The sequence below is a fragment of the Notothenia rossii genome (assembly GCF_949606895.1).
Source record: "Notothenia rossii genome assembly, contig: scaffold_106, whole genome shotgun sequence".
In the NCBI taxonomy this organism is placed as follows: Eukaryota; Metazoa; Chordata; class Actinopteri; order Perciformes; family Nototheniidae; genus Notothenia; species Notothenia rossii.
The window spans coordinates 130,793-156,825 of NW_027639489.1; the positions used below are offsets into that span (position 1 = coordinate 130,793).

General features: G+C 42.6%; 1 protein-coding gene and 1 long non-coding RNA gene across 5 annotated transcripts; one reads left to right on the plus strand and one right to left on the minus strand.

Moving 5' to 3' along the window:
- Positions 1–5,075: 5,075 nt before the first annotated feature.
- On the minus strand, positions 5,076–17,731 carry LOC307027763. 2 transcript variants are annotated; one of them, XR_013804747.1, is made up of 4 exons: positions 17,366–17,731; positions 7,638–7,832; positions 6,113–6,273; positions 5,076–5,704 (listed from the first exon to the last, which is right to left on the minus strand). It is a non-coding gene; the product is annotated as an uncharacterized lncRNA (long non-coding RNA). The 2 variants fall into 2 exon arrangements; XR_013804748.1 differs by having other exon boundaries at positions 5,104–5,286; positions 17,366–17,723.
- Positions 17,732–21,208: 3,477 nt separating this feature from the next.
- On the plus strand, positions 21,209–24,065 carry LOC307027764 (uncharacterized protein). 3 transcript variants are annotated; one of them, XR_013804749.1, is made up of 4 exons: positions 21,209–21,981; positions 22,091–22,223; positions 22,445–23,280; positions 23,588–24,065. XR_013804749.1 is itself a non-coding variant. In XM_079696080.1 (4 exons), exons 2-4 carry the CDS (start codon positions 22,206–22,208, stop codon positions 23,790–23,792), a joined length of 342 nt encoding a protein of 113 aa, XP_079552206.1. In that variant the 5' UTR covers positions 21,209–21,981; positions 22,091–22,205; the 3' UTR covers positions 23,793–24,065. The 3 variants fall into 3 exon arrangements, 2 of the variants coding, with proteins under 2 accessions (XP_079552206.1, XP_079552207.1); XM_079696080.1 differs by having other exon boundaries at positions 23,162–23,280; XM_079696081.1 differs by having other exon boundaries at positions 21,209–21,719; positions 23,162–23,280.
- The last annotated feature ends 1,968 nt before the right edge of the window (positions 24,066–26,033 follow it).

Below are 26,033 nucleotides of genomic sequence, written 5' to 3' on the forward strand. Positions count from 1 at the left end.
ACAGGTACCAATAGCTTCCGATTGAGTAGCATCCAACCGAGCTTTAAAAACATTTAGTGGCACCAGATTGCTCAGTTTCCATTTAATTTGCAGACTATTCCAAGACAGAGGAGCTGCGCATCTAAAAGCTGTCTTCCCTAAGACAGTCCTAGCAGTTGGCACATTTAATAAAACCACAGCATTCGATCTCAGGCAGTAGCCACTTACAATTTTCCGTGAGATCAGGGAGCAGATATAAGATGGAAGTTTCCCTAACATGGCTTTGTATATAAAAATGTACCAGTGACTGAGCCTCCGTACAGTTAGTGAAAGCAAACCAGCCCTTGCATACAGGGTACAGTGATGGGTTAATGCTTTACAGTTTGTCACAAATCTCAGTGCACTGTGATACGCAGCATCTAACTTGACCAGGCAATTGGCAGGTGCATTCATATAGATCAAATCACCATAGTCCAGCACAGGTCAAAAGGTCACAGTGACTAGCCTTTTCCTGGCCTCAAGCAGAGAAACAGGACTTGTTCCTGTAGAAGAAACCTAGCCTAACCCTCAGCTTTTTAAGCAGGTTATTGACATGAAGTTTAGAAATGTGAGACAATCATCAAGCCAGATACCAAGGACTCTGAGAAGACGTGAGCTCCTGATCCCCTTTAATCTCCACTGACAGTCTCTTGTGAAGGCCTTATAACTGTATCACAATGGATATTACTGAGTTTGCATAGAACCAAACGTGTTCACGTGTGAATGTGAACATTAATAGAATATCACCTCCCATCTTCAGAGCAATCTGACTATTATAACATTAGCGTTAAGAAAGCTTAATTAAATATCTGCCTCAACATAAGTAACTGGATCAAAGTCACAGTACAGTCCGCGGCATCACATCATAATGTATCATATATCTCCTTATCTGAGTCAGCTGAGCCGTATCTGGCCGTGCAACACTTACAGTGTCACATACTGTATGCAGAAGTATTATTTTAAGCAACACATTACGAAACACTCGAGTCAAATGTAATTAAAGTCAGATCGTGTCTTAGACGGGGCATATCATAAACCTGTTAATGTACGCATTCAAACACTTTTTCTTTTACCAGCTGTGTTCACCTTGCAGGTGCAGCTATGTGGCTTTTATCCTGGATAAAGTGTTTGAGTCATGGATGTTTAAAGTCTTCATATTTGTCTAATTATATAGTTGACTTTTCATTCAGGAAGTATACGCGCTGCGCTGTCAGTACGCTTCTCCATGTTTGTGATTGGTCGAATGCTCCAAATACTACCCCTTTTATGTGAACGCGCACCTAACTAGATAGGCACGGCTGGCTTGAGCGATCCACTTGATAACCCGTGTCGTAGTGCCGTTTAGCGAGAGGGCGTATGTTTTGGATTAGGCCAACCGGCTAACTCAAACATATCCAGGTTAGGTTGAACCAGTTTCGTGGTATACCCCCCAGGTCTTGTCCTGACTGAGCACAGGCACCTGTAGCCTTGGCTACTGTGCTCTCAGTGTTTTGTCTCCCTGTTCCTGCCTATTGGCGTCAGCTGATAGAGGTGTTGGTTTTATCTTGTTATGCACAATGTTGATTCTTCTCTCAGAACTAGCTAAATATCGGTCTGGGGTAGAGATCTTCAGAATTGGTTTGGCATCTTTTGTGTCAATTCGTGGCACACAACATGTCTTGTGAATAAACCATCAGTTTGCCATCAAAGTTCCTGCTCTCCTCGTGTCTCTCTGACTCCTGTTTCCATTGCTTCAGAAGTTTCCATCGCATATGAAAGATTTTCACATGTTTGTAAATTATTTTGGTTTCAGTGTGTGTGTTTCACATGGGTGAACAGTATATTTATATGTTATGGAATGAAATACAATGTCAGATTAGGGGAAAGTTAGGGGAGTGCATGTTAATGTGTCTGGAGGTGGCGTGTTCCAAAAGTGTTTGGGTTTGTCTGCCGTGTGTGGGCTGCGTTCCATTTCAAATTGCCGCCTGTACAATGTATGCACCAGTCTGTGATATGCCGATGTGCAGGCCCGCCCCTCCATACACGCCGATCACACAGACTGCGTCTGCCTCTCGCCCTCATCTTGTGGAGGGAGCCTCATCTGATGCGCAAATGCGGCGCAATTGAGCGCGCCACAGTTTCTGCTGCGAGGCTCCACTAGCTGTAATCGGCTTGGTGTGTCCAGGGTTTACACACCACCCCCCCGTCGACGCTCGCGAGGGCCTCATCACATCACAGCCCTGCCGATGTGATATAATGTATAGGACCTTTTTCCTCATGGGTGTCATTCACAACAGACCAATCATGACAGTTTTAGAGAATGAGTTTGTATGGATACACTTAAAACATATTTGTATTTGTCTTGGCTTCAGCTCACTGATAACATAAGAACACAAATAGGCACAACACTTACATAGATGTTTTTTTTATATGTATTTTATTACTCCAAAATAGAAAAAAAAAAGTCAGCCATATTTAACTGGAAAAGTTTTCCTTTGGCTCCCAGGAATTTTTCCACTTCGCCCCACTGTAAAACAGAAACAGTCAATCAATCAATCAATCAATGTTTATTTATATAGCCCAATATCACAAATGTTACATTTGTCTCAATGGACTTCACAGTTTGTACAGAATATCAGTATGACAATACTGACACAGCAAAAAGTATTACTTTTTGGAATATGTAGTTCTACAGTATGTTGACAATGCTATTTCAAATGAGAAGATATACTAAGTCACTCAAAAATATCATGATGAAAGTGCAGTATAATGTATATATTTATATATAACACGTACATCATATATAATACAAGGTACATTTTTTATTTCAAAGTCAATGTTTCATTTGACCAATTCTTTGAATTTGCTGTCTTATCAATGCCCAAACATACAGCACTAAACTTAGACAACTGCCTGCAAGACTGCACACAGAAATAATACTACTTATTACTACTAACTATACTTATAGTATAATTGTTAAGAACAAATGTAACAAGTCAGTAATTACAAAAGAGATCAAATACCATCCAGCCTCACATATCAATCATTTAACCTTCAGTGATATTGATCAATGATAAACTCTATTGTATATTTTAATTTCTATTTCAATGTAGGCTACTTCCCTGCTTATGTGTTACAATCAGACAACGTTTCTAGGGCGCGATGTCTGAATGACGAAGGGCAGAGAACTTGGATGTCTTACTTTATGGCGCAAACGTCTGATAGAGCCATTGATGACATGGCTCCCCACCCCCATGTGATCAACTAAATTCAATTTACTGCTGAGGAACCCAAAATGTTTAAGTTAGTGATCTCAGGGTTGATGAAGTTGGTTGGTAAGACTACTTTGTGGCCCCTGTTCTGCCAGACCCATCAGCTACACTGAAGGAAACTTCAGATTAGATACATACCATCCAGAGCAAGACTGCCACTGCACCAACACCTCGGTATGGCCCTGAGTAAAGAAACACAGATTTTAGGTAAACTTCATTTTTTTCAAATGTCATACATGTAAATACAAAAAGTCCAGTGAAATCAAATGATAATTTGAAATAATAGTAGGTACGATTAACTCAAACATATGAAGGACTGTAACATAGTCAATAGCATTTTCCCCATCAGTTTAATATTTTGGAATACTATTATTATTTTAAAAAATATTTGTACTGCCAAGAATAGGAATTCACCTACAAAGGATTACAAGAAAAAATGTAATATACAAATAAATGGCTGGACATGATGCATTAATGCGACATGAAGCATTACACAAGTACCTCAACCTTAAATTAATAATAAATTATTGTTACTGTAATTTCAATATTTACATTAGCAGTCATGCTTAAGACTGAAACACTCCTTTTAAACAAAGTATACGAAAATCCAATAAGATAAGACTTGGTTCCACGGAAACATTATTGTCATTGTTTATTTATTTAAAAATATTTTCTAAACAAACCTCCCTCATTCGTTCCCTCAGTAGTTTTTTGTAGGGGAAAGTGTCTGACCCTTGATGAATGGGACATTCTGCAAGGAATTAAAAGATGGTAATAAGTTGAAGTTCAGCAATAACCTCCTAAACATTGCCTAACATCACATTGTGCTCAATTAAACTGTTCAAAATGGCACTGAGACTTTTGATACTGCAAAGTCTTAAACAAAACAAAAGGTGGTGTATTCTAATTGTACCGATGATTGTTTTCTCTCACTTTAACTAATTCAATGTGCAAAATCAAACACAGTTTCAGTCGATGTAAATAAGATAATTACTAATTAACCCGCACATACCATTAATTGCCACTTTATTCCTCGTTGGTCTTCTTTTCTGTGAGGAAGACACTGAGGAGAGAGCAGGAGTCAGGCCGGAGGAGAGAGCAGGAGTCAGGCCGGAGGAGAGAGCAGGAGTCAGCCCGGAGGAGAGAGCAGGAGTCAGCCCGGAGGAGAGAGCAGGAGTCAGCCCGGAGGAGAGAGCAGGAGTCAGCCCGGAGGAGAGAGCAGGAGTCAGGCCGGAGGAGAGAGCAGGAGTCAGGCCGGAGGAGAGAGCAGGAGTCAGCCCGGAGGAGAGAGCAGGAGTCAGCCCGGAGGAGAGAGCAGGAGTCAGGCCGGAGGAGAGAGCAGGAGTCAGCCCGGAGGAGAGAGCAGGAGTCAGGCCGGAGGAGAGAGCAGGAGTCAGGCCGGAGGAGAGAGCAGGAGTCAGGCCGGAGGAGAGAGCAGGAGTCAGGCCGGAGGAGAGAGCAGGAGTCAGCCCGGAGGAGAGAGCAGGAGTCAGGCCGGAGGAGAGAGCAGGAGTCAGCCCGGAGGAGAGAGCAGGAGTCAGGCCGGAGGAGAGAGCAGGAGTCAGGCCGGAGGAGAGAGCAGGAGTCAGGCCGGAGGAGAGAGCAGGAGTCAGCCCGGAGGAGAGAGCAGGAGTCAGGCCGGAGGAGAGAGCAGGAGTCAGCCCGGAGGAGAGAGCAGGAGTCAGCCCGGAGGAGAGAGCAGGAGTCAGGCCGGAGGAGAGAGCAGGAGTCAGGCCGGAGGAGAGAGCAGGAGTCAGCCCGGAGGAGAGAGCAGGAGTCAGGCCGGAGGAGAGAGCAGGAGTCAGCCCGGAGGAGAGAGCAGGAGTCAGCCCGGAGGAGAGAGCAGGAGTCAGGCCGGAGGAGAGAGCAGGAGTCAGCCCGGAGGACACAGGAGTGAGGAAGAGAGTGAACTCAGTGTCAGTCTCGGTGGTAAGAGGTACAGACAAGTCTGATCCTGGGTCTGCGGCCATTTCTGCCTGTGTGGTACAAGGGCCCTCAGGTTCAACTGCCAAAGTCACTATTGAGAAGAAAAAAAAGTAGACGCATGGTGAGTAAATGACCAAGTATAATCCGCCATATACATTTATAATCTGAGTAATTACAGCTAAAAATGAAACAGCGGAACATCAGTGATTCTGTGTTACAATGGCGTTTGTTAGCAACCAGGAAATGACACCACTAAGGACAAAGAGATGAGAATGCTGCGTGGGGTCTGGGTGCCGTGTTGGCGGGACGTTGGGGGGCTCGCTGCTCCGCCCTTTGAGGCTCGAGGAGCAGACAGTGTGAGCTGGATTACTGGTGTTGTTTCCTGGTTGCTGTGTGGGGTCCGCGAGACAGCGAGGAACTCAGCCTGAGCGCACACACACACACACACACTCACATCCAGGCTGTGAGTGTGAGTGCGTGTGTGCGTGAGGAGATCCACGGAGCCTCGGCTGAGAAAAGATAAGGCTGAGTGAGTGTGTGTGTGTGAGCCGGTACGTCACTATGCCCGTTACGTCACTATACTCAGGAAGATTTTTTTTTGAAAAAGAGCAGCATAGACAGGTATTTTCTGTGTTAGAGTTTTACTCGCTACAGGGTGTACTTTGAGGGTTTGTGACTCTGCAGACCGTTTACATGCAGGAAAAGCTTCATAACACACAAGGGGACGGGTAATAACCAGAAAAGCATGACATGGGCCCTTTAACTGACAAAACAAGACATAACGACATATTTGTACTACTTGGTAAACAGTGATTCACATTTTTTTACATTTAAAACCAGATAACTGGGCAACTAATTTACAAAAAATGTTAACAGATAAATTGCTGAAATATAGCATGCAGATTTGTATACTTTACCATTAATAAGGCTTTCGTAAATCCTCTTTATGGTAACAAGTGCATTGTTACCATCTTCTGTCTCGATTTGCCATGGACAGATGCAATCGGCAAAAACCATTTGTGCCTCTCTTGGCAAGAAGGAGGATGGGACGCCGATCTAACATTTTCCATTTGTGGAGCTGGAACACAATGGACACAAAAAAACAAGAAATATTATGTACACAACAGTTCTAAACATTTTCACACACCTAAAGCCATTATAACTCCATTTATTTTGCCTAAGTGAAAAATGCACTGATGTGATACGTGTGCACATTGAGGAAGGCACCCCACAATTAACCAGGTGTGATTTTAGACCCCTTTTAGGGGAGCCCCTAAAAAAGAACTGTAAAAAAAAAAAGAAGTTTATCGAGCTCGGGTTCACTTTGAGTTTTTTTTACATGGGCATAGTTATTTTTATATGGGTTAGGGATGCCAGCGATTATTCTATTTTTCGAATATTCGTTACAGTCTCCATAATCGAAAATTATTTTTAAAATTCGATTTTATTTATATATATTTTTATTATTATTTATGTATTTCTTTTTTTTCCTGGCTTAGTTTCAATTCGGCGGCGAATAATCAATTAATATTCGCCAGGGCTGTCCGATTTTGATCATGGTCAGTTTCTGGCATGCCTAATATTTGTCCATTTAATTCTCACATTCAGATATCTGAATAAGCTACATTTAGCTTTGAAACATGTCAGCAAGCTATAACCTATATCATTTCAGGTTCAAAGTTCCGCATTAACAGCACTTCAGATGTAAAGCTGGTGTTACAGGGGAATTTTTAAAGGACTGTTCGAACACGGCTCAAAGTCAGAGACTCTGGTAAGCTTAATGAAAGTGCTTTTAAGGGCCTCTTTATTAATACTAACTCTTTCCAGGTCTTGATTGTCTTTCAAGCACTATATTAATATGGGCTGGTTTTGATTCACTGACATTCTTGGTTTTACCATTTATTCAAAAATGTATATGATATTTCATTTATTTTACTTTTGGAAACCATAGTCACATAATTATGTGTTTTCTATACTATGAAGTTCCAAAATAAAATATAAAACACCAAAATGCAGGTTTTTTTGTAAGATATAATTAGAAAAACATGTACATTGAAGCTCTGATTCTAGGAATTACCACTGGCCTGAACTATGTTACTTCTGGTTAAGAAATAATGTTTTACTAAAACTGGGTGCTTGCAAGTACAAACACTATCTAACATCAGTTCGAAAAAATGTGTTATGCCTTTACAGCTTTAAATACAACGGTGACAACAATTTTGCTTAACACATTACATGAAGTGCAGTAATCGTGCACTAGTCTGTACTTCTCACATAAACTTACTTAAGAAATTAGGATTATTTTTAAAAAGTAAATGAGGGCGACTGTTGGAAAGTATAAATCAATTCAGTAATTTAACAATTTGTATAAAAAGATTAAGATCAGGGATTATTTACACACTTTTTTATGATAACTGACATCTGCAAGAGAAAAAAGCTTACCAGTAAATGTGTCGAGTCATACACTTTGTTGACACTGTGGTTTTTCTTTTGCGTGGCCTTCCACTCCTGTGCAACCTTTTCTTTTTGCTTGGAGAGTTTCTCTTTGTAGGGTTGGATGGCACCACATTGTTTGCATTTTTTACTTGCTACTCCTATGCTTTCCCTGCATGTCTGGCACACTTTTTGAGTAGGCATCTGTAACAGAAACACAGATAATGTCAGGGAATACCAAAAATAAGAATACTATACTACAAATGTTTACAGGATTCATGTATTTTATTATATCGTGAAAAATCTTGTTAAAACAATGAACTCATGTTTTTTTATCTTTTAGATAGGATGAACAAAAATCACAAGAGTAAGGAAAACAATGTTATACAGAGTCAGTCACATGTTTAAAGTGACTGTTATGAACAACCCTAATCTGTCAATATCTGGTTGATCCAAAAGTTGATGCTCCATCATCACAGAAAATAATACTAAAATCATCATTACCAGGGGTGTATTGCTAATTCTATAAGTTCTGCACGTGTGCACGCGCAGTTGTGGCTTGTTTTGAAGCTTATGTAACTACTGTCAATTAACACTCCAGCCAGAATCAACAAAGAATGGTCATTTATTAAGTCTGCATTATTGAATAAATGTGTGATTCTTACAGTAAATCCTGCACACAGCTGCGTGATAGTTAAGTGATCAGTGAAGGACCTTTATAAACTAACTCCCTCCTGCTGAGGTACAAAGGTTACTATATAAAAAGTGTGCACATGTATTTAGTATCCTATCCATGTGAATATGTTTTAAGTGGGGGTGGACCTCATGTCCTCTAGGGGGGTCCGGAGGCCCCCGTGAAGTTAAATGCATCAATCTTGTGCACTTGAGGGCAAAATTAACTAAATCTATGGATACATCTGTCAACACCCATATGAAACTTAACTGTATATGTTACGGGTCCCCAATATGAGGACCACAGTAACAGTGATGATACCTGTATGGTGCAGGTGAAACAGAAGTAATGAGGACACGTTGTGTTCGGTTTCCTTCCAGATTACTTCTGCGGTTGTTTTATTACACAAAATCATATAAACATATTACTTATCTTATACATTTCAGTTTCGACTTACATTCCTTGATAACCATTCACATACCTTCACTCTGTCTGTATGTTATTCTTTTATGTGATAAACACATATTTCGAATTGAATTTCACATTCAATAACACTTGTTGTACCTTAAATACATTTGTATACAGTATTAACCTGTATTTAATACTACTCTTCTTTTTACTTTCACTTAAAAGTAGTATTTCATGACCCCTCTAACCTGTCATGTTGACTATTTACCTTCTGCCATTAATGGCAGGTCACTAAAATGCATTACTGAAACATATTTAAGTGTAACAAACAACCTTACTCTTTTATCAACAGTAACTAACTTATAACCCTTACAAAGTACATATTTATTACAAACTCACAATCACTATACATGCATGTAAATACTCAGTGTGTGGGAGCCTTCAGATATACTGACAAACTTGTTTCCTTACTGCGTCAGATCACGTTGTCCCCAAAATGGCGCCGTACCGGGGAAGCTAGGCTAATACACACACACTATATAACAGTTTTACACATGTAAACAGCGCTACAAAGTCTTCAACTGTTAGCGGGCCATTACATATTATCTTTGCAAACCTTATGGGGGATTCATTGTGATTTATGCACAGTTTACCAACCTGTATGGTGCAGGTGAAACAGAAGTAATGAGGACACGTTGTGTTCGGTTTCCTTCCAGATTACTTCTGAGGAAACCCCGGGAACGTCCGTCGCTTTAATCGGTACCCCGGAACCATTGAATCAAACACAAACGTTCCGCCTCACTACTCACTGCATCTATCAACCCCGTTAATGACATGAAAATAACAGATGTACAAAATAAATGCATGTTCTAACTCTAAATAATAATAATAATTATATTAATGTGGTCACACATCCCAGGGGTGCCACACGCTCCCCGACAACAAAAGTGGCTCCCGACACTTACTTGAAATCACATATTCCTATTCAAGATAACTTTAACATCTTCATAAAACACAAATATTTACAATGTCCAAACTATCACACCTCAAAATGTATGACCCTTAGGACTAACACTGTGTGTGACCTTTCAATAACCTTGTATGGGACATGTAAATGGTGAATGGGGATATGGAATGAGGGGTGTGTAGTGGAATGATGGTGGGCATGTTTGTGAATACCAAAGGTGAGTGTAGGGCATGAGGTATGTATCCATAGCATTTACTGTTGGACCCGACTGGTATGTTGGGAGGCCAAGAGATGAGTAGGTGAGGATGTGACCTGGTCGTCTCTCCCGAGTAGACCGTCTCAGTGGGACAGGTGAGTCAGGTTCAGGGTCTTGTACCCGTTCCTCGGGACATGCACGTTGAGGCAACTCTTGCTCATCTTCGTTCTGAGGTACATTGGGGGTTGTCTGCTCATTGTCCTCCTCTAAGTCAGTTTGATGAGAGATTTCCGGTTCATCCTCAAGTTGAAGTTCACCCCTGTCTGAAGAGTACTCTTCTTCACAAAGACCTCTAGCCTGTCCTCCAGTTTCCCGTTGCGCAATGTCCATGTCAGGTAAAGTTTGGAACTCTAACTGTCTCTCTACACCAGAGTTCCTGGTAGTCTTTCCAAACATCTCCTCAGAAGGCTGTTGTTCCAACACTGGTCTCTGCTCTCTTCTTAACATAATTGGTCTCTTTGGAGTACCTGTTATGATAGGCCTAGCCCGATTTGCTGGTACCCGCAACCAGTAACCTCCTGTTGACTCATCCTCTGAATCAGATGTCTCAGCATTTTGGTCTCTCACATCCCTTTGTCTCCTTGGATGACTTCCTTGCTTCTGTGATGGCTTTGGGGTTGGTTTGACTAACTGTGGTGGGAATTCCACTGGCAAGTCATTGACAAGCAGAAGCAGGTTTCTGTGCAGGGTTCTGATTTTCCCTTTTGCATCACTTTCTGGATGGACGACATATACTGGGTTATCTGAAACCTGTTCCTTTACCACATATATCCTCTTCTCCCAATAGGAACGCAACTTACCAGGCCCTCCGCGCTCACTTAGGTTCCTGACTAACACTCTATCCCCTTGCTTCAGAACCACTCCCCTCGCCTTCTGATCATAATAGGACTTGCCCTTTGCACTAGACGCCAGACTGTTATCAGTAGCAATCCGATATGCTTCTGTCATCCTGTCGCGCCATTTCTCAGCATATCCTTTGTGTGTTACTGGATCTGTCTCCTCTGATAGGCCGAATAGGAGATCCACAGGGAGACGAGGTTGACGACCATAGAGCAGAAAGTGAGGCGAATAACTGGTCGATTCGTGACGTGTGCAGTTATACGCGTGTATAACCTGTGGAAGATGTTCTTTCCATGTCTCTTTTTCTTTGTCTGTCAGCGTTCGCAGCATCTGTAACAGAGTTCGGTTGAACCGCTCAGCTGGATTACTTTGTGGGTGGTAAGGAGATGTTCGAGAGTGACCTACTCCAGCTAGCTGCCCGAGTGTTCGAAAGAGATCATTCTCGAATTCTCTTCCTTGATCATGGTGCAGTTTGTTGGGGAACCCAAAACGGGGTATAAAGTCATTATAAATCCGCTCTGCTGCTGTCCGTCCGGATTTATTTTTGGTTGCATAGGCCTGTGCGAACCTTGTGAAGTGGTCGACTACCACCAAGATATATTCATAGCCTCCTTTACTTTTCTCAAGGTGCAAGTAGTCAATGCAGACCAGTTCCAGGGGTGAGTTAGACTTCATGCTGCTCATTGGTGCACGCACATGGACCGTTGGTTTCTTCTGTTTAATGCAACAGCATTTCTTTGTCACATAATCCTCTATGAATCTTTTCATATGAGGCCAGTAAAACCTTTCTCTGGCTAGTTGAATGACTCTCTCTGTGCCTACATGTCCCATGTTATCATGAAGGTGCTTCAAGACAAAAGACTGATATTTCAGAGGTAGGACAAGCTGTTTTCTCTCTGGTGTCCGCCGATATAGGATTCCATCTTCAAGGTGTAGACGGTTCCACTCGTGGAGAAGCTTACACGCGGTTCCCTTGACTGACCTCCTCATATCATCTGAAAGTTTATCACTAACTTCTTTTAGCCTTACGATCTCTCCAATCGTTTGGTCTTCCCTTTGGGCTTGAACCAACTCATTGTGACTTATTTCCTGTAGAGGTGTGCACGGCTGTGGGATAACATCAAGGGAGGAGGCAGAGAGGGCAGCTACCCAGGCAACATCTTTTCTCTGAGCTGCTTGACCTCCTTCCCAGGTTGCACTCACCACATCTTGCGACAACTCTTCTGTGCACGTTGACATGTAGTGGTCAATATCAAGAGGGATACGGGACAGTGTATCCGCATCAATGTTCATTCTTCCAGGTCTGTACTTAATGTTAAAGCGGAAGTCTGACAACTCCCCCACCCAACGGTGACCGACCGCATTGAGTTTGGCCGTGCTCATAACATAAGTAAGTGGATTGTTGTCAGTGTAGATGGTGAAGTGAGGAGCATAAAAGAGGTAATCTCTAAACTTCTCACACACTGCCCACTTTAGCGCAAGGAACTCTAATTTGCCGCTGTGCAAATGATAATTCCTTTCAGCCGGTGTCAAGGTTCGTGACCCATAGCCAATGACTCGCAGCTTTTCGTCCTGCTGTTGGTAAAGAACTGCTCCCAGTCCTTGCTCCGATGCATCGGTATGCAAGACAAATGGCATGTCAAAGTCGGGGTATCCGAGAACTGGAGGATGAGTTAACATGTCAACCAGTTCCTCAAGTGTAGTCTGATGCACAGCAGTCCACTCTATAGGCGCCCTGGATGACAGCTGGGGGCCTTTAGCTTTGATCTGTCGACCTTGTGTTGAGACTTTCACTTGGAGCAACTCGTATAATGGCTTTGCTATCTTTGAGAAGTCTTGTATGTACGACCTGTAGTAACTGAGAAAGCCGAGGACTCTTCTCAGGTCACCTACGGTCTTCGGTGTTTTCGCTTTCAGGGCCAGTACAGCTTCTAGATCTTTGGGGTCGACTCGAACACCCTCACCAGAGACCAGGCGTCCGACATAGCGAACTTCTCCCCTGAACACCTCACACTTCTCAGGGCGGAGCTTCACTCCCTGACTCTGTATCGCTTGGAGCACTTTCCGAACCACCTCCACATGATTTTCAAAGGTCTGGGAGTAACACAGGATGTCGTCCAGGTAAGGTATACAGCACTCATCTCTCAAAGAACTCAACATCTCCTCCATACTCCTCTGAAAAGCTGCTGGTGCATTCGTAAGACCAAACGGGATTCTCACCCACTCATAAAGCCCCCAGGGTGTGATGAAGGCGGTCAGATGGCATGAACCTTCAGCCACAAAACCCTGGTGGTATGCCTTACCCTGGTCAAGGATGCTGAACCAAGAGTATCCCCCCAAGGTGTCCAGTAGGTCCCGTATCCGAGGCAGTGGGTGTCGGTCTGGTACAGTTTTCTGATTGAGCAGGCGATAGTCTATACAAAGGCGCAAAGAGCCATCTTTCTTCCGCACGCACACAACAGGGGCAGAATAGGAAGACTTGGATTTAACAATCCATCCCTTCACCAGTAGGTCTTGAATATATTCTTTGACCTCCCTCAAAAGCGGCTTTGGTATGGAAGTATACGTCCTTTGCACTGGAATATCGTCCTTCAGATTTATCACCATTTGTAGGCTAGGGTTACAGCCAATGTCATTTCCGTCCCTCGCAAAAGCCTTTGATTCTTCGTACAACATTCTCTTGGCAATCTCTTGTTGTTCCTCCTCCAAGTGACTGAGGTCCACTGGGGGGTGCCACAGGGGTGGAATCGGCTCAGCTTTTTGGATTGGTTCAAGGGGTTGAGTTGAGACCTCATTGACTGTTGTAGTACATGTTGTCTTGTCAGGAGATTCAGCATCCACAAACCTTTCAATGTGCTGCAATACGCCCAGGGCTGTCTTGCGTGGTAAGGTGACATCATGTTTGGTGTTATTGCCTACTGCAATTGTGACATAAGGCTTTGCAGGGTTCTGTATCTCAAACAAACCTGTCCCTAAATCCAGCTGCGATAATTGATGACTGTCTTCATCAGCTTCAAACAACACCAGACGATCAGAGGGGTTCAGGGTTTGGGGAACACGACACCTCACCCAGGTGACTTGACCAGCCGGAATGACGATGTCATTTACACCTGTTCTTAGGCGTCCCTGCGACACACTTGGTTCAACTGCCTGAATAAAGCTCACAATTGCTTCGGCTTTCTCCACCGGAACACTGATGGCATCACGAAGCAGTTTAACCAGAGTGCATATCAATCGTTCTGGCTGCCCCTCAATGATTTCCTCCAAAACATTAAAACCAACCAATGGTCTCTCCATGGTCAAGCTTGTGACTAGGAATGGAACACTGATGGAAAGACTGGGTTCTTCATTTCCTGGCAGGTTGGTCATAATGGCTACCCAGCCATCAAACGGAATAAGCTCGCCATTAACTGCATACACCTTTAGCTCGTCCAGATCCTCGATAATCTCCGATATTGGTCGAACATCAAGATTAGGCAGATATTGTTCTTTCCAGGCTCGGCTTATGATACTGACTTGAGCACCGGAGTCAAGCAATGCAGTCACTGCCAATCCGTTTAGATTACACTGTATTAGCGATTTTTTTCCTATCAGCTTGGCAACAGTTCTACGTTTCACCCCTGGTGAACCAAAAGAAAACTGAGTCGAGGATTCATCTTGCTGGTAACTATTCTGTGCACTAGCTACTTCAACTGTTTTGCCCTCACAACTGGTTTGCGCTTTTGCCTCACCAGAATGTTCAGCTTGGGGTCGTATTGTGGATCCGATCACTGGCAACCCCGCTGCAGTGACCGGCTTGAGTTTCCCTGACTCTCTTGTCTCTTTAAACAGCCCACAGCCCTGTGCCCTCCATCCCCACAATAGAAACAGTGGTTACAATCTGGCCGGTTTTGTTCGACACATTTTGAACAACCAAAAGGTTTCTCTCTCCTGGGTCTCACTCTGTTTTGAGAGTATTGATTATGGTTAATCATGTCTGCCGGATGTGGCTGCTTTTGTTGTCTCATAGCCTCAACCATGCTGGTTAGCTCATCTACCTTAGCTGCAAGCTCTTTTATTGGGTCTGTTTTTGTTTTGTGTGCTGTGCTCTCTTGTTTGTTGCCACACTCTTGGACTGTGTTAAGCTCAAGTTGTGCGCTATGAGCACTAGTTGTTGCCTGCCGACGAGAAGGACCTATCCTCTTCTGTCTCTCACTCTCCTCACTGGTGATTCTCATTACATGGCGTAATATTGTTTCATCACTCACCTCACCACTTGACAGAAGAGGCTTTAGTTCTCTGCGTACATCACTGTGTTTATATCCAAGTCCCTGCAAGACCGTATTTAGAAACACATCTTGAACAGTAGCTGGACTGTATTTAATGCCTGCGTCTGACAGTTTGGAGGTGAATAGGACACGTTGCTTTAACCCTATCACTCGGTAGAGAAACTGTTGTGGTGTTTCATTATCATCCTGTCTAGCACACATTAATTCTTGGAATAACTCCGTACTGTTTTTCTCTCTTAAGTGGGCCTGGAGAAAGCCTTTGAGCTCCATCACTGTCAGGTCATCCTTATTTATTAGCATGTCTTTGAAAGTTCCAGGTTTTATGATTCGGAGCACACCACGAACTATGTCTCCGTCATGGACACCTTCTCTAATCCCTTCCTCGATTTGCTTACAGACATTGTTATAGCTTATGTCCGAAGAATGATCACCAACCTGACCCCCTTGCACCTTAAACTCCCTCCTCTGGAGGTAGGAGAGCTCTCTTAAGGAGATCATTGTCTCAGGGCCGGACTGGGCAGCAGACTGAGCTGTTGAGTGTGGGCTGTTATGAGACTTATTAGTGTGTGCTGGTGACAGTGGGGTTGGTTCTAGTGTCTGTGTTGCAGGTGCCAAAATGCTTTGTCTTAACCTTTTGCCCAGGTCTTCATAGCTATTGAGCATTTCCAGTAACCCAGTATTTGTGTTATCACCTACAGCATTAAAACTGACTGGAGAAGCGGTGAGATCTGTCTCAGCTTCAGATATCTGCTTAGTGTTGTTACCTGTGTTTATCTCTAAGTGTGGTTCTACATGTGGCAAACCCGGTACACTTACTTCTCTGTCTTTCACAATGTCATCAATAGCATCTTTCAACATCAACAAGTGAGCCATCCCACTATCTTCTGACTCAAGCAAGTGCTTACTGTGCATAAATAAACTGATGTAGTTGAAGCAGCCTTCATCGTCTCCCTCCTCGAGCTCAGACGGTTCCTGGCCTGGCACTGGACCCACTTCCTTGGCAATGTGGAGGAGTTCTTTCGCTGACAAGGAGAGTAGGCTTCTTCTGATGTCCCACACCAGACTTTTCCTTTGGCTCTCCGACATGACAGCAGCTCTTCCAATTCACTCACGATGGATCGCTCAGTTCAGCAACGGTTCCACGTCTGCTCCAGCTTACAGCTCTCTGCTCGCATCAGCTCTGGTATTGGTCCTAGAAGTCATTAATGGATCGGCTCCCGACCAGTAGGTGGCGCCGATCCCGGACGAGCCCCCAAGAACTGTTACGGGTCCCCAATATGAGGACCACAGTAACAGTGATGATACCTGTATGGTGCAGGTGAAACAGAAGTAATGAGGACACGTTGTGTTCGGTTTCCTTCCAGATTACTTCTGAGGAAACCCCGGGAACGTCCGTCGCTTTAATCGGTACCCCGGAACCATTGAATCAAACACAAACGTTCCGCCTCACTACTCACTGCATCTATCAACCCCGTTAATGACATGAAAATAACAGATGTACAAAATAAATGCATGTTCTAACTCTAAATAATAATAATAATTATATTAATGTGGTCACACATCCCAGGGGTGCCACATATACATTTCAATAATAAAAAAAATGATAAGAATAATACTTTTTTAAAATGTATCTTTGTGCATATTTAACTATTTACTGTTTTGTTTTTTTATGCATTTGTTGTATGTCCAATAGTATGAATTGTAATGATTTCATCGATGTTTTAGATTCATTCGATTTTTTTTAGGGTGCTGTGTGACGTTGAACCTGCGACCTGCAACCTGTGACCTATGAACCTGTATTTGTATACTACCAAAGGAGCTATTGAACCTAAGAACTTGAATTTCCGACTCCTATTGTGGAACATTACAATAATATAAAAGTGACCAAACTGTTTCAGACCCACTGAGATAACTTAGACTAAAGTTAACTGTGTAAACATTACATTAGGTACATTAGCCTCTTAGCCTATCCGTTATCATAGCTAGCTAGCACCAGATGCTAACAACCATCCCCGTTTTAGGTGCCGGAGCGGTGTTCCGGCAGTATTACACCCCTGGTCACTCTTCACTTAATAGATAAATAGTATTTAATATAGTTATAAAGAATGTGACGTTTGATAACATTTGGATCAACCGCATGAACCGATGGATCACATAACTTCCATGCTCACGTTAACATTAGCTGATTCTACTTTTGGCTAATTTAGCTTTGCTATCATTATTCCTAGGTAAACATAGTAATCTTAGTCACTGTACTAGACGACAAAATAAAACAACATAATACATATCCCAAAATGAATATACTTTTGATATCTGACTACTCACGTTTATTAGCTTGTCTGGGAAATAAATGGATGTTGTCTGATGCAGTGACGAGTCCAAAACCCCGGTAAGTTAGCATTTGACCACTTCCGGTTCCCTCGCGTCAGAACCAATGAGATTTCTCCATAGGATTTGGGAAAATAGCTCGAAATAAGGTCTGTGGTCGACACAAATTTAAGAGACGGATCACGTTTTGTTCTACGACAGACAGCCGTGATTTTTGAAGAGTGTACGTGTCTGAAAAACGATGGTTGTTAACTGAAGTTGTCGAGGACGTTGTACGTCATTACGCCGCCTCCCGTTGATTTAAAACGCGCCCGTGGGTCGTAAAGGTATACAGGCTGACGCACCCGTTGATTGAAAACGCTGCTCTGGGTCGTATTAATGGGTCGGAAAACGAGGAAAACAATCGACCTATTTGGTCGTATTAGTTGGAGGACTTGTTGCAGCGAGGAATGTCCAGCAAAGGGTCGCCAATGCAGCAAATGCAAGAAGCCCAACCACTTTGCTAAAGTGTGTAGGTCACAAACACAGCAGCCACAGACGAGATATAATCCCAGAAAATTGCATACCATCTCAAGCAGTGCAGAACAGTCACTAGAAGAACTCTATATTGATGCTATCATAAAAGAGCATGAAAACACAGATAGAGAACAGGCATATGCAGAAGTAGAAATAGGAAAAGCGAGGAACAAACTGAAGTTTAAAATGGACACTGGTGCTCAGACTAGTATTATACCAGCAGACACATTCCGCAAGATATATGGAAGTGTAATACTAGGCCCCCCATCAAGCAAACTCTCAGATTGTGGTGGGCACAGGATAGAAGCAGAAGGAACATGTAGACTGACATGTAAACACGGTGAGAAAACAGCCATGGTAGGTTTTGACATAGTCCATACAAAAGCTCCACCTCTGTTAGGCTTAAGAGCATGTCTAGATTTAAACCTAGTCAAAATAATACATGTAGTTGATGCAAAGCCAATAACACACACAACCATGATGGAAGAGTTTGCTGATGTGTTTAAAGGCATCGGACTGTTTCCTGGAGAATGCAGTTTCCAACTCAAACCCTCTGTACCACCAGTGGTATGTCCACCTCGACGCATCCCATATGCTCTGCGTGACCGGCTCAAGGATGAGTTGGACGACATGGAAAAACTGGACGTTATCCAAAAAGTCACAGAGCCAACTGAATGGGTTAATGCACTAGTAGTGTTGGAAAAGCCGAAAACAAATAGGCTGAGAATATGCCTAGACCCCCGCGCCCTGAACAAAGCTATCCAAAGACCCCACTATCCACTCCCTACTCTAGATGATGTCACACCAAAACTGGCTGGAGCACAGTATTTCAGTGTACTAGACGCCAGATCTGAATACTGGAATATAAAGCTCACACACGACTCACCTATGCTAACCACGTTCAACACGATCTACGGCAGGTACCGTTTCAAGAGACTGCATTTTAGAATCATATCTGCACAGGATGAGTTCCAGAGGAGAGTGGATGAGGCCTATGAGGGGCATCCAGGCTTTGCCGCCATCGTAGATGACATCATAGTCTACGGCCGCACCAAAGAGGAGCACGACGCCAGCCTGCGTGCCATGCTGGAGAGAACCAGAGAAAAAGGCATAAAGCTGAATAAGGACAAGTGCAAAATATGTGTGCCTGAGGTAAGCTATTTTGGGCACAAGCTGACAAGAGAAGGCATCCGCCCTGACCCGAACAAGATTAAGGCCATCAAAGAAATGCCTAACCCACAAAGCAAGGCAGAGTTGGAGACCATACTGGGCATGGTCACTTACCTTTCCAGGTTCGCCCCGAAAATGTCAGAGGCAACAGCTCCACTCCGGCAACTGTTAAAGGAAAACAGTGAGTTTGTGTGGGACTCAAATCATGATGCAGCCTTCCAACGAATAAAAGACATCCTAACACAGGAGCCTGGCCCAGTACTCACCTACTTCGATCACACAAAGGATGTGAAGTTACGAGTCGATGCTTCCAAACAAGGCTTAGGAGCTGTCCTGCTCCAGGAAGAGAAACCAGTCGCATACGCATCAAAGACACTGACTGAAACTGAAGAGAACTATGCTCAGATCGAAAAGGAGCTATACGCAGTGCTCTTTGGATGTAGGCGGTTTCACCAATACCTGTACGGACGACAGGTGATCGTCGAGTCAGATCATAAGCCACTTGAGTCAATCATGCGTAAGCCCTTAGCAGCTGCACCACCGCGTCTGCAACGCATGATACTGCAGCTACAGAGATATTACATCACTATCGAGCACAAACCAGGAAAACAAATCCCTGTTGCAGACACTCTGTCCAGAAAGCCACTTGAGTGTTACGACCGCTCCATGAGTGAGGGCATAGACTACCAAATACACACTGTGATCAGCAACGCTCTGGTAAGCGACCGCAAAATGGCAGAGATCAGAGCTGCTACAGCCAAAGATGAGCAGCTCTCAGTGCTGAGACAGGTGATCCAAGCAGGGTGGCCCGAAAAAAACTAAAAATGTCCACCTGCAGTCTCAGAGTATTGGAATCATAGGGATGAGATATCAGAGACAGATGGCATCCTACTGAAAGGAGAGAAAATCATCGTGCCACACTCACTCAGGGCTGAAATGCTTTCACGCATTCACACAGGGCACTTAGGGATGGAAAAGTGCAAACAACGTGCAAGAGATGTACTGTTCTGGCCAAGGATGGGTCAGCAGATAGAAACACTAGTAGGGACTTGCAGCACCTGCCTTGAGCGACGCAGCTCACTCCCAACAGAGCCTATGATGTCACACCCAATCCCAGAACAACCTTGGCAGGTAATAGCCACTTATCTGTTCACATGGAACAGTACTGACTATGTAGTTGTACTGACTATTATAGTAGGTACTTTGAGGTAGAAAAACCAGCCTCACCTCCTCAGTAGTCATCCAAAAGCTGAAGGCCATGTTCGCTCGATTTGGAATACCACAGACACTAGTCAGCGATAATGGACCTTGCTACATTTCACAAGAGTTTAAAGCTTTTGCTTATGCATGGGACTTCAAGCATATCACAAGCAGTCCTCTGTATCCACAGAGCAACGGGCTAGCAGAAAAACCGTTCAGACTGCCAAAGCTCTCATGGACAAAGCACACGCTCAGAGAACTGACCTGTACCTCAGCTTGTTGAAGTATAAAAACACACCAGTGGATGGTTTGAAATCGCCAGCGCAGCTACTCATGAGCAAGCGTCTGCGCTCCATCCTTCCCACCACTGAAAAGCATCTACAACCAGAGCTTGCCTGTCGCAGCACCGTTCACAGCAGGAGAGAACAGTGCCAAACACGACAAAAACAATATTATGACAGGAATGCCAGATCACTGCCTGCACTACCAGTGGGAGCCACGATCCACTTCCAGCTTCCAACAGGGACATGGAAACCTGCAACAGTAGTCGAGCCAGCAGGTACCCAGAGATCCTACAACATCTGCACGGACGGAGGTCACATGTTTCGGCGCAACAGGCGTCACCTTCTACAAACGTGTGAGAGTGACACAGATCAGGAGAATCCATCAGACGAGCAGTTGGAGCCTGAGGACACTGAGACATTGCAGCAGGACACTGAGAAACAAACAGGCCCCAGAGAGCAATCACACATTGTTTACAATAAGATCACAAGATCAGGCCGCATAGTGAAGCCAAGAGATGTGTTAAACCTGTGGAAAAAAGAAAAAGAAATGTAATACTGACAGTGCACTTTGATTGAATCTGTGTATTATGCAACACTGACAATGCACTGTGAATTTTGTTTGTTTAGAAATTGAATTCAACAGTTTTGTTTCAGAAGCAGTACATGCTCTATTATAATTATTTCTGGGCAACTGTTCAACAAGATAAGTTAAACTGCAGAAGTACTAAATGTTAATGTACCAGCCTTATAATATTCCCTCAGTGATAGAGTAATCACAATTAGTAGATATAGTGCCTCAAGACGTACATTTATTTTAAATACCTATGGTTATAATTTGTTATGGCAGCTATACTGTTCTTTTCTAAAGAAGGGGGATGTAACATCTTGGTGAATACAAGATCTTTGATTACAGAGATCACGTGGATGACGTGATGTATGTGTGCATGTTACGCGCCAGTGGAAATAAAGATGAACACTCGGAATGATAGAAGTAGTCCGCTTCATCTGTTTATGTAGACACTTACATGTCCATAGAACAGAATATTACACTTCTCAGCAAGTTAAAGAATTTCTTTGGGTTAAAGGGCGACGTCAGACTGCAGTACATGGACCAAGACTTTGGCAACGACTTCATCAATCTGAATTCCACCACTCAACTTCAGGATTTGGGAACAATCAAAGTGATCCACCAGCAAACAAATACACCTTTAAACATTGCCACTGATACCACATCATCGTCTTCACTTGAGTGTGATGGCAATGTTTCGTTGGCATCAGATGACACAATAATCTTCTCATTCCCCGAATCTGTGTCCTCTCGAGCCAAACAGTGGCCAGCGGACTTTCCGATTCCTCAATTTTCATATGACAAGGAGCTGCAGCTAGTGAAAGGGAATTCTGAGTTTAATGGAAGTCACAAAATGTTGACTGTCAGCTCCCGAAGCAAGTCTGATATTCTGATAACATTTTCAAATGTTAATTGCATACAGACTGAGTTCGATTGAATTTTTATGAATTTACTCACTGTCATTTTTGTATTATTCTTTCATAGATCAATGCAGAGTTCCAGAGGATAATGACCATTCCTCTTGAGGAGAAGTTCATGGCCCAGTTGGACATTCACTCAAGTCAGCTAATCACAGTAATCCTTGCCAAAGGATGACATCATGGACATTTTTGACCAGGTAAATCTGCATTATCAAATGAGTCCTTGCTAGCTAAAAGGGATACATTTTGTGTATCCTTTTATAGATGCACGGGGAGGGCAACCGTTGTTTTATGAAACTCTGTAACTAGGACTGTCCATTTGTTTCTAAATAAAGTGAAGGATTTTAGCTGTAAGAGTAAGGAAATCTGCCAATAGACATTTTGAAAAATAAAATTAACCGAAATAATGTTGTCCTAGACTGAAGACATTCATCTTCGGAGGGAGTGTGTCCTGAGAGCCCTCATTATCTTCGTGGGAGAAGATCCAGATGAGCTGATCAAGGAATATCTGCAATTTGCATGTCAGCACAGCTTGTCAAAGGCACATGTGCTAATACATATTAGATTGATATTAATGCTGTAAAAGGGAAATTTCTCTACTAAAATAACACCTGTCCGGTTTGATTATATTCATAATCTTGGACATTTGACATTATGTAAGTTTAAAGCACCTTTGTGGTTTTCCAACTCCTCATAGCACTTGAACACCACGTTCACATTCACCCATTCATAGACTGATGGACCATGCCACCTGCTCATCAGGAATAACTAAAGCATAGCATCGGAATTTGGGTTTTTAGTAATTTTCCACAGTATACCGCGAAACACAACATGTATATTTAAAAAGTAGTCCTAGCATGTTTTTAAAAAAAAAATACTCTTTGTTGAATGTTACACATTTTAACACAAAACACAGAACAATGCATGACATTTTTGTATGACGACCCTGAAGTAAGCTGCTGGTTCCCTTGACAAAAAGCAACTGGATTTCTCCATAGGATTTTGGAATATTGTAAAAATTGGCGGATATCATTTGTAATTGAATTTATTAATGTGTTTAATAAATTCTGGCTAGGACAACCACACAAACGGCAGCAACTTTCCCTCTGCTTCATTCTTTTCTCCTGTTCAACAGGCTTATTATCTGATTACCGGCTCTGCACAGCGGACTTGTAACACTAGCAGCAGTGGAGATGGAGCATCAGAAGCTGGAGAATACAGCAACAACAACAACACAGATCCATTTGAAGATAGGTAAATGTAAATATTACAGTAAAAGTGTACTTTCATTGTGTGGGTGTAACATAGTTAGTTAGTGAGAGAGAGAGAGAGAGAGAGAGAGAGAGAGAGAGAGAGAGAGAGAGAGAGAGAGAGAGAGAGAGAGAGAGAGAGAGAGAGAGAGAGAGAGAGAGAGAGAGAGAGAGAGAGAGAGCTGTCTCACCTCCCCATTTTATTTTGAGTTGTGCATTGTTATTTGTGCTTGAGAAACATTCCACTTGAACTTTAGATTTTAATGAACTTAGTAGTAGTTATTGTCTTATATTTCTTTCCGATTTCACAGCTGCCTGGGCCTAGCAGCAAGATCCTCCTTCTGTGCCTGCACCCAGGTCAAGATCTACCGTGGCTCAAGGGACTTTACCAGAGCCATACCCAAGGACCATAGGACCAGCATCACTACAGCGGCCTCCACCTCCATCTGTGCCTGCCACAAGATTAAGATACACCTCGGTACGAAGCAACCCAGCCAGCAAAGAAGTCTCTCCTAGCAGACGTACCTCCCAGACAGCCGCCAGCATCAACCTGGGACAATCACACCTACCTCCCTCCGTCACAGCCACCAGCAGCCCATGCACCATCACCCCCCACTACACAGCAGCCAGACCCACTGTCCTGGAAGACAGACCATTACACTGCTCCCCCTGTCTTTACATTTATAATGAATAGTTGGTTGAGAAAGTTCTGATATTGTAAATATTGAGATTTTACAGTTTCTTATGTTAACATAAATAGTTGGTTGAATAAAAATGTTTAATGCTCAATTTTGTATTTGTACACATCATCACATGAACCTTGGTATGGAATATGAATCAGTCCTGATGTAACTTTTCTGTGGTGAAAGTAGAGGGATGGAAATATTTTACTCTAAATCATAATTTATACATTTTCATTTTAGACATGAACAACACATTTATATAGGCCTATAGTGTAATAATTCATATATTTCACTACTTTGCAGAACCAAAGACTTTGGTGAAGCAAATCTCAAACACCAAAAAAGTGGATGACATGAGTACATCTGTGTTTCACAACAGTTTTGAAGTTTTCCAAAAATCGGAATTCTAAGCTTGGTATCTCATAAGGTGAGTGACTTTGCATTTCTAGCAAGACCAGAGACTACTGAACATTTTGACATGTAACACCATGCCATGTTATAAGAAGTACATTTAAAAGTTGATTTAAGGAGACATCTAAAAATTGAGAAAATATCCTTCACTTCACACTCCAGAGGGTTAAGGAAAAGGGTAAGGTGATTTTATTTTAAAAGACAATGAAGGCAGGTTATATTGATTGATATATTTATTATATTGAAAGGCAAATGAATACATAGTCCCATGAATCTGGAATAATGTACAATTCACAGCCTCACAATATTAGGAACTTTTCATCTACAGATTGCTTTGGTCTGGCTTTACTCTTCACTGATTGGTTACAGAAACTTTGAACTCATTGGCTATGGAAATGAGAAGGAGGGGCTCATCATCATATGAAAAACCGTGATTATATTTATTTGCATTGCAGTTGATATTGAGGTCCAAACGCAGTAGGAATAAATCAGGTCATATTACTGTTGTGAGACTCAGATTAGGTTGATGATTACATTTTTTAACTATAAAATTGTAAGAGAATACATTTATAAAGTAACCGTCTCAACCCTGTTTATATATATTCCACCAGATCTATCTTCCACTTGACATGGTGATGGGACCAAGAAGGGGTGTAGATATACACAAAAAATCCAGTAGATGGCGTTATCTGACCAATGATATCCCTCAATGCTGAATGAAGAGCAAAATAGCAATGGCTCTAAAACAGATTGTTTTAGTGACAGGAATAATTGCAACACATGCAAATATAAGGGCAAAATTATTTCACATAGCATAAATAACTATTTTGAATGCGACGGGAATCAATTGCCTGAAATAGCAGACTTAAAAGGGCCCTATTGTGCTGATGTTCAGGATCATATCAGTATTTAGTGCCTACTGTGGCATGTCTCCATGTTCAAAAGCTGTTTATTTTTCTCATACTGCCTCTTTTCACCCTCTGTCTGAAACCAGAGCCCAGTCTGCTCTGATTGGTTAGCTGGCCAGCTCTGTTGTAATTGGTCAACCACTTAGAAATGTCCCGCCCTTAAGATACAAAAGTGTGCCCATTATATACAATTGACCATGAAAAAAACGGCAAATTTACAAATTACAGCAACAGTTAAATTATAATGGTCTTCAGAGAGTTGGTGGGAACAGAAGCACATTTATAAATATATGAATAACATATGGGCTGTTTTCCTCAAATTGAAATCACGATATCTTCTTACAAAAATATATTATCCTACAAATGTCCCTTGTGTTCTTATGGCTTGAAAGATCGTCTTTAAATCAAAATAGTATTATTATTATGTTTAAACATCTATAAAATAATAATAATATTATTAATAATAATTATTCATTTCTTGTTTATTAAGACATTTTTAACTTCATGCATTTTATCGTTTATTCTCTTGTTTATGTTCTTTATTATTTATTAGTGATGTGTCGGTCGCGAACGAGCCGATTCTTTTGAACGGCTCTTCGAACGAGGGGAACCGAGTCGTACTTGGTGAGAGCCGTTCTTGTTATCGTTCAATCGTTAGTCCGCACTCACTGCCTGCCAAAATCCACTCGCCTGTTAAAAAGCTTGATTTTGTTCCCCAAACGTATTCTGTGAAGACCCGCCCCTACTCTGATTAG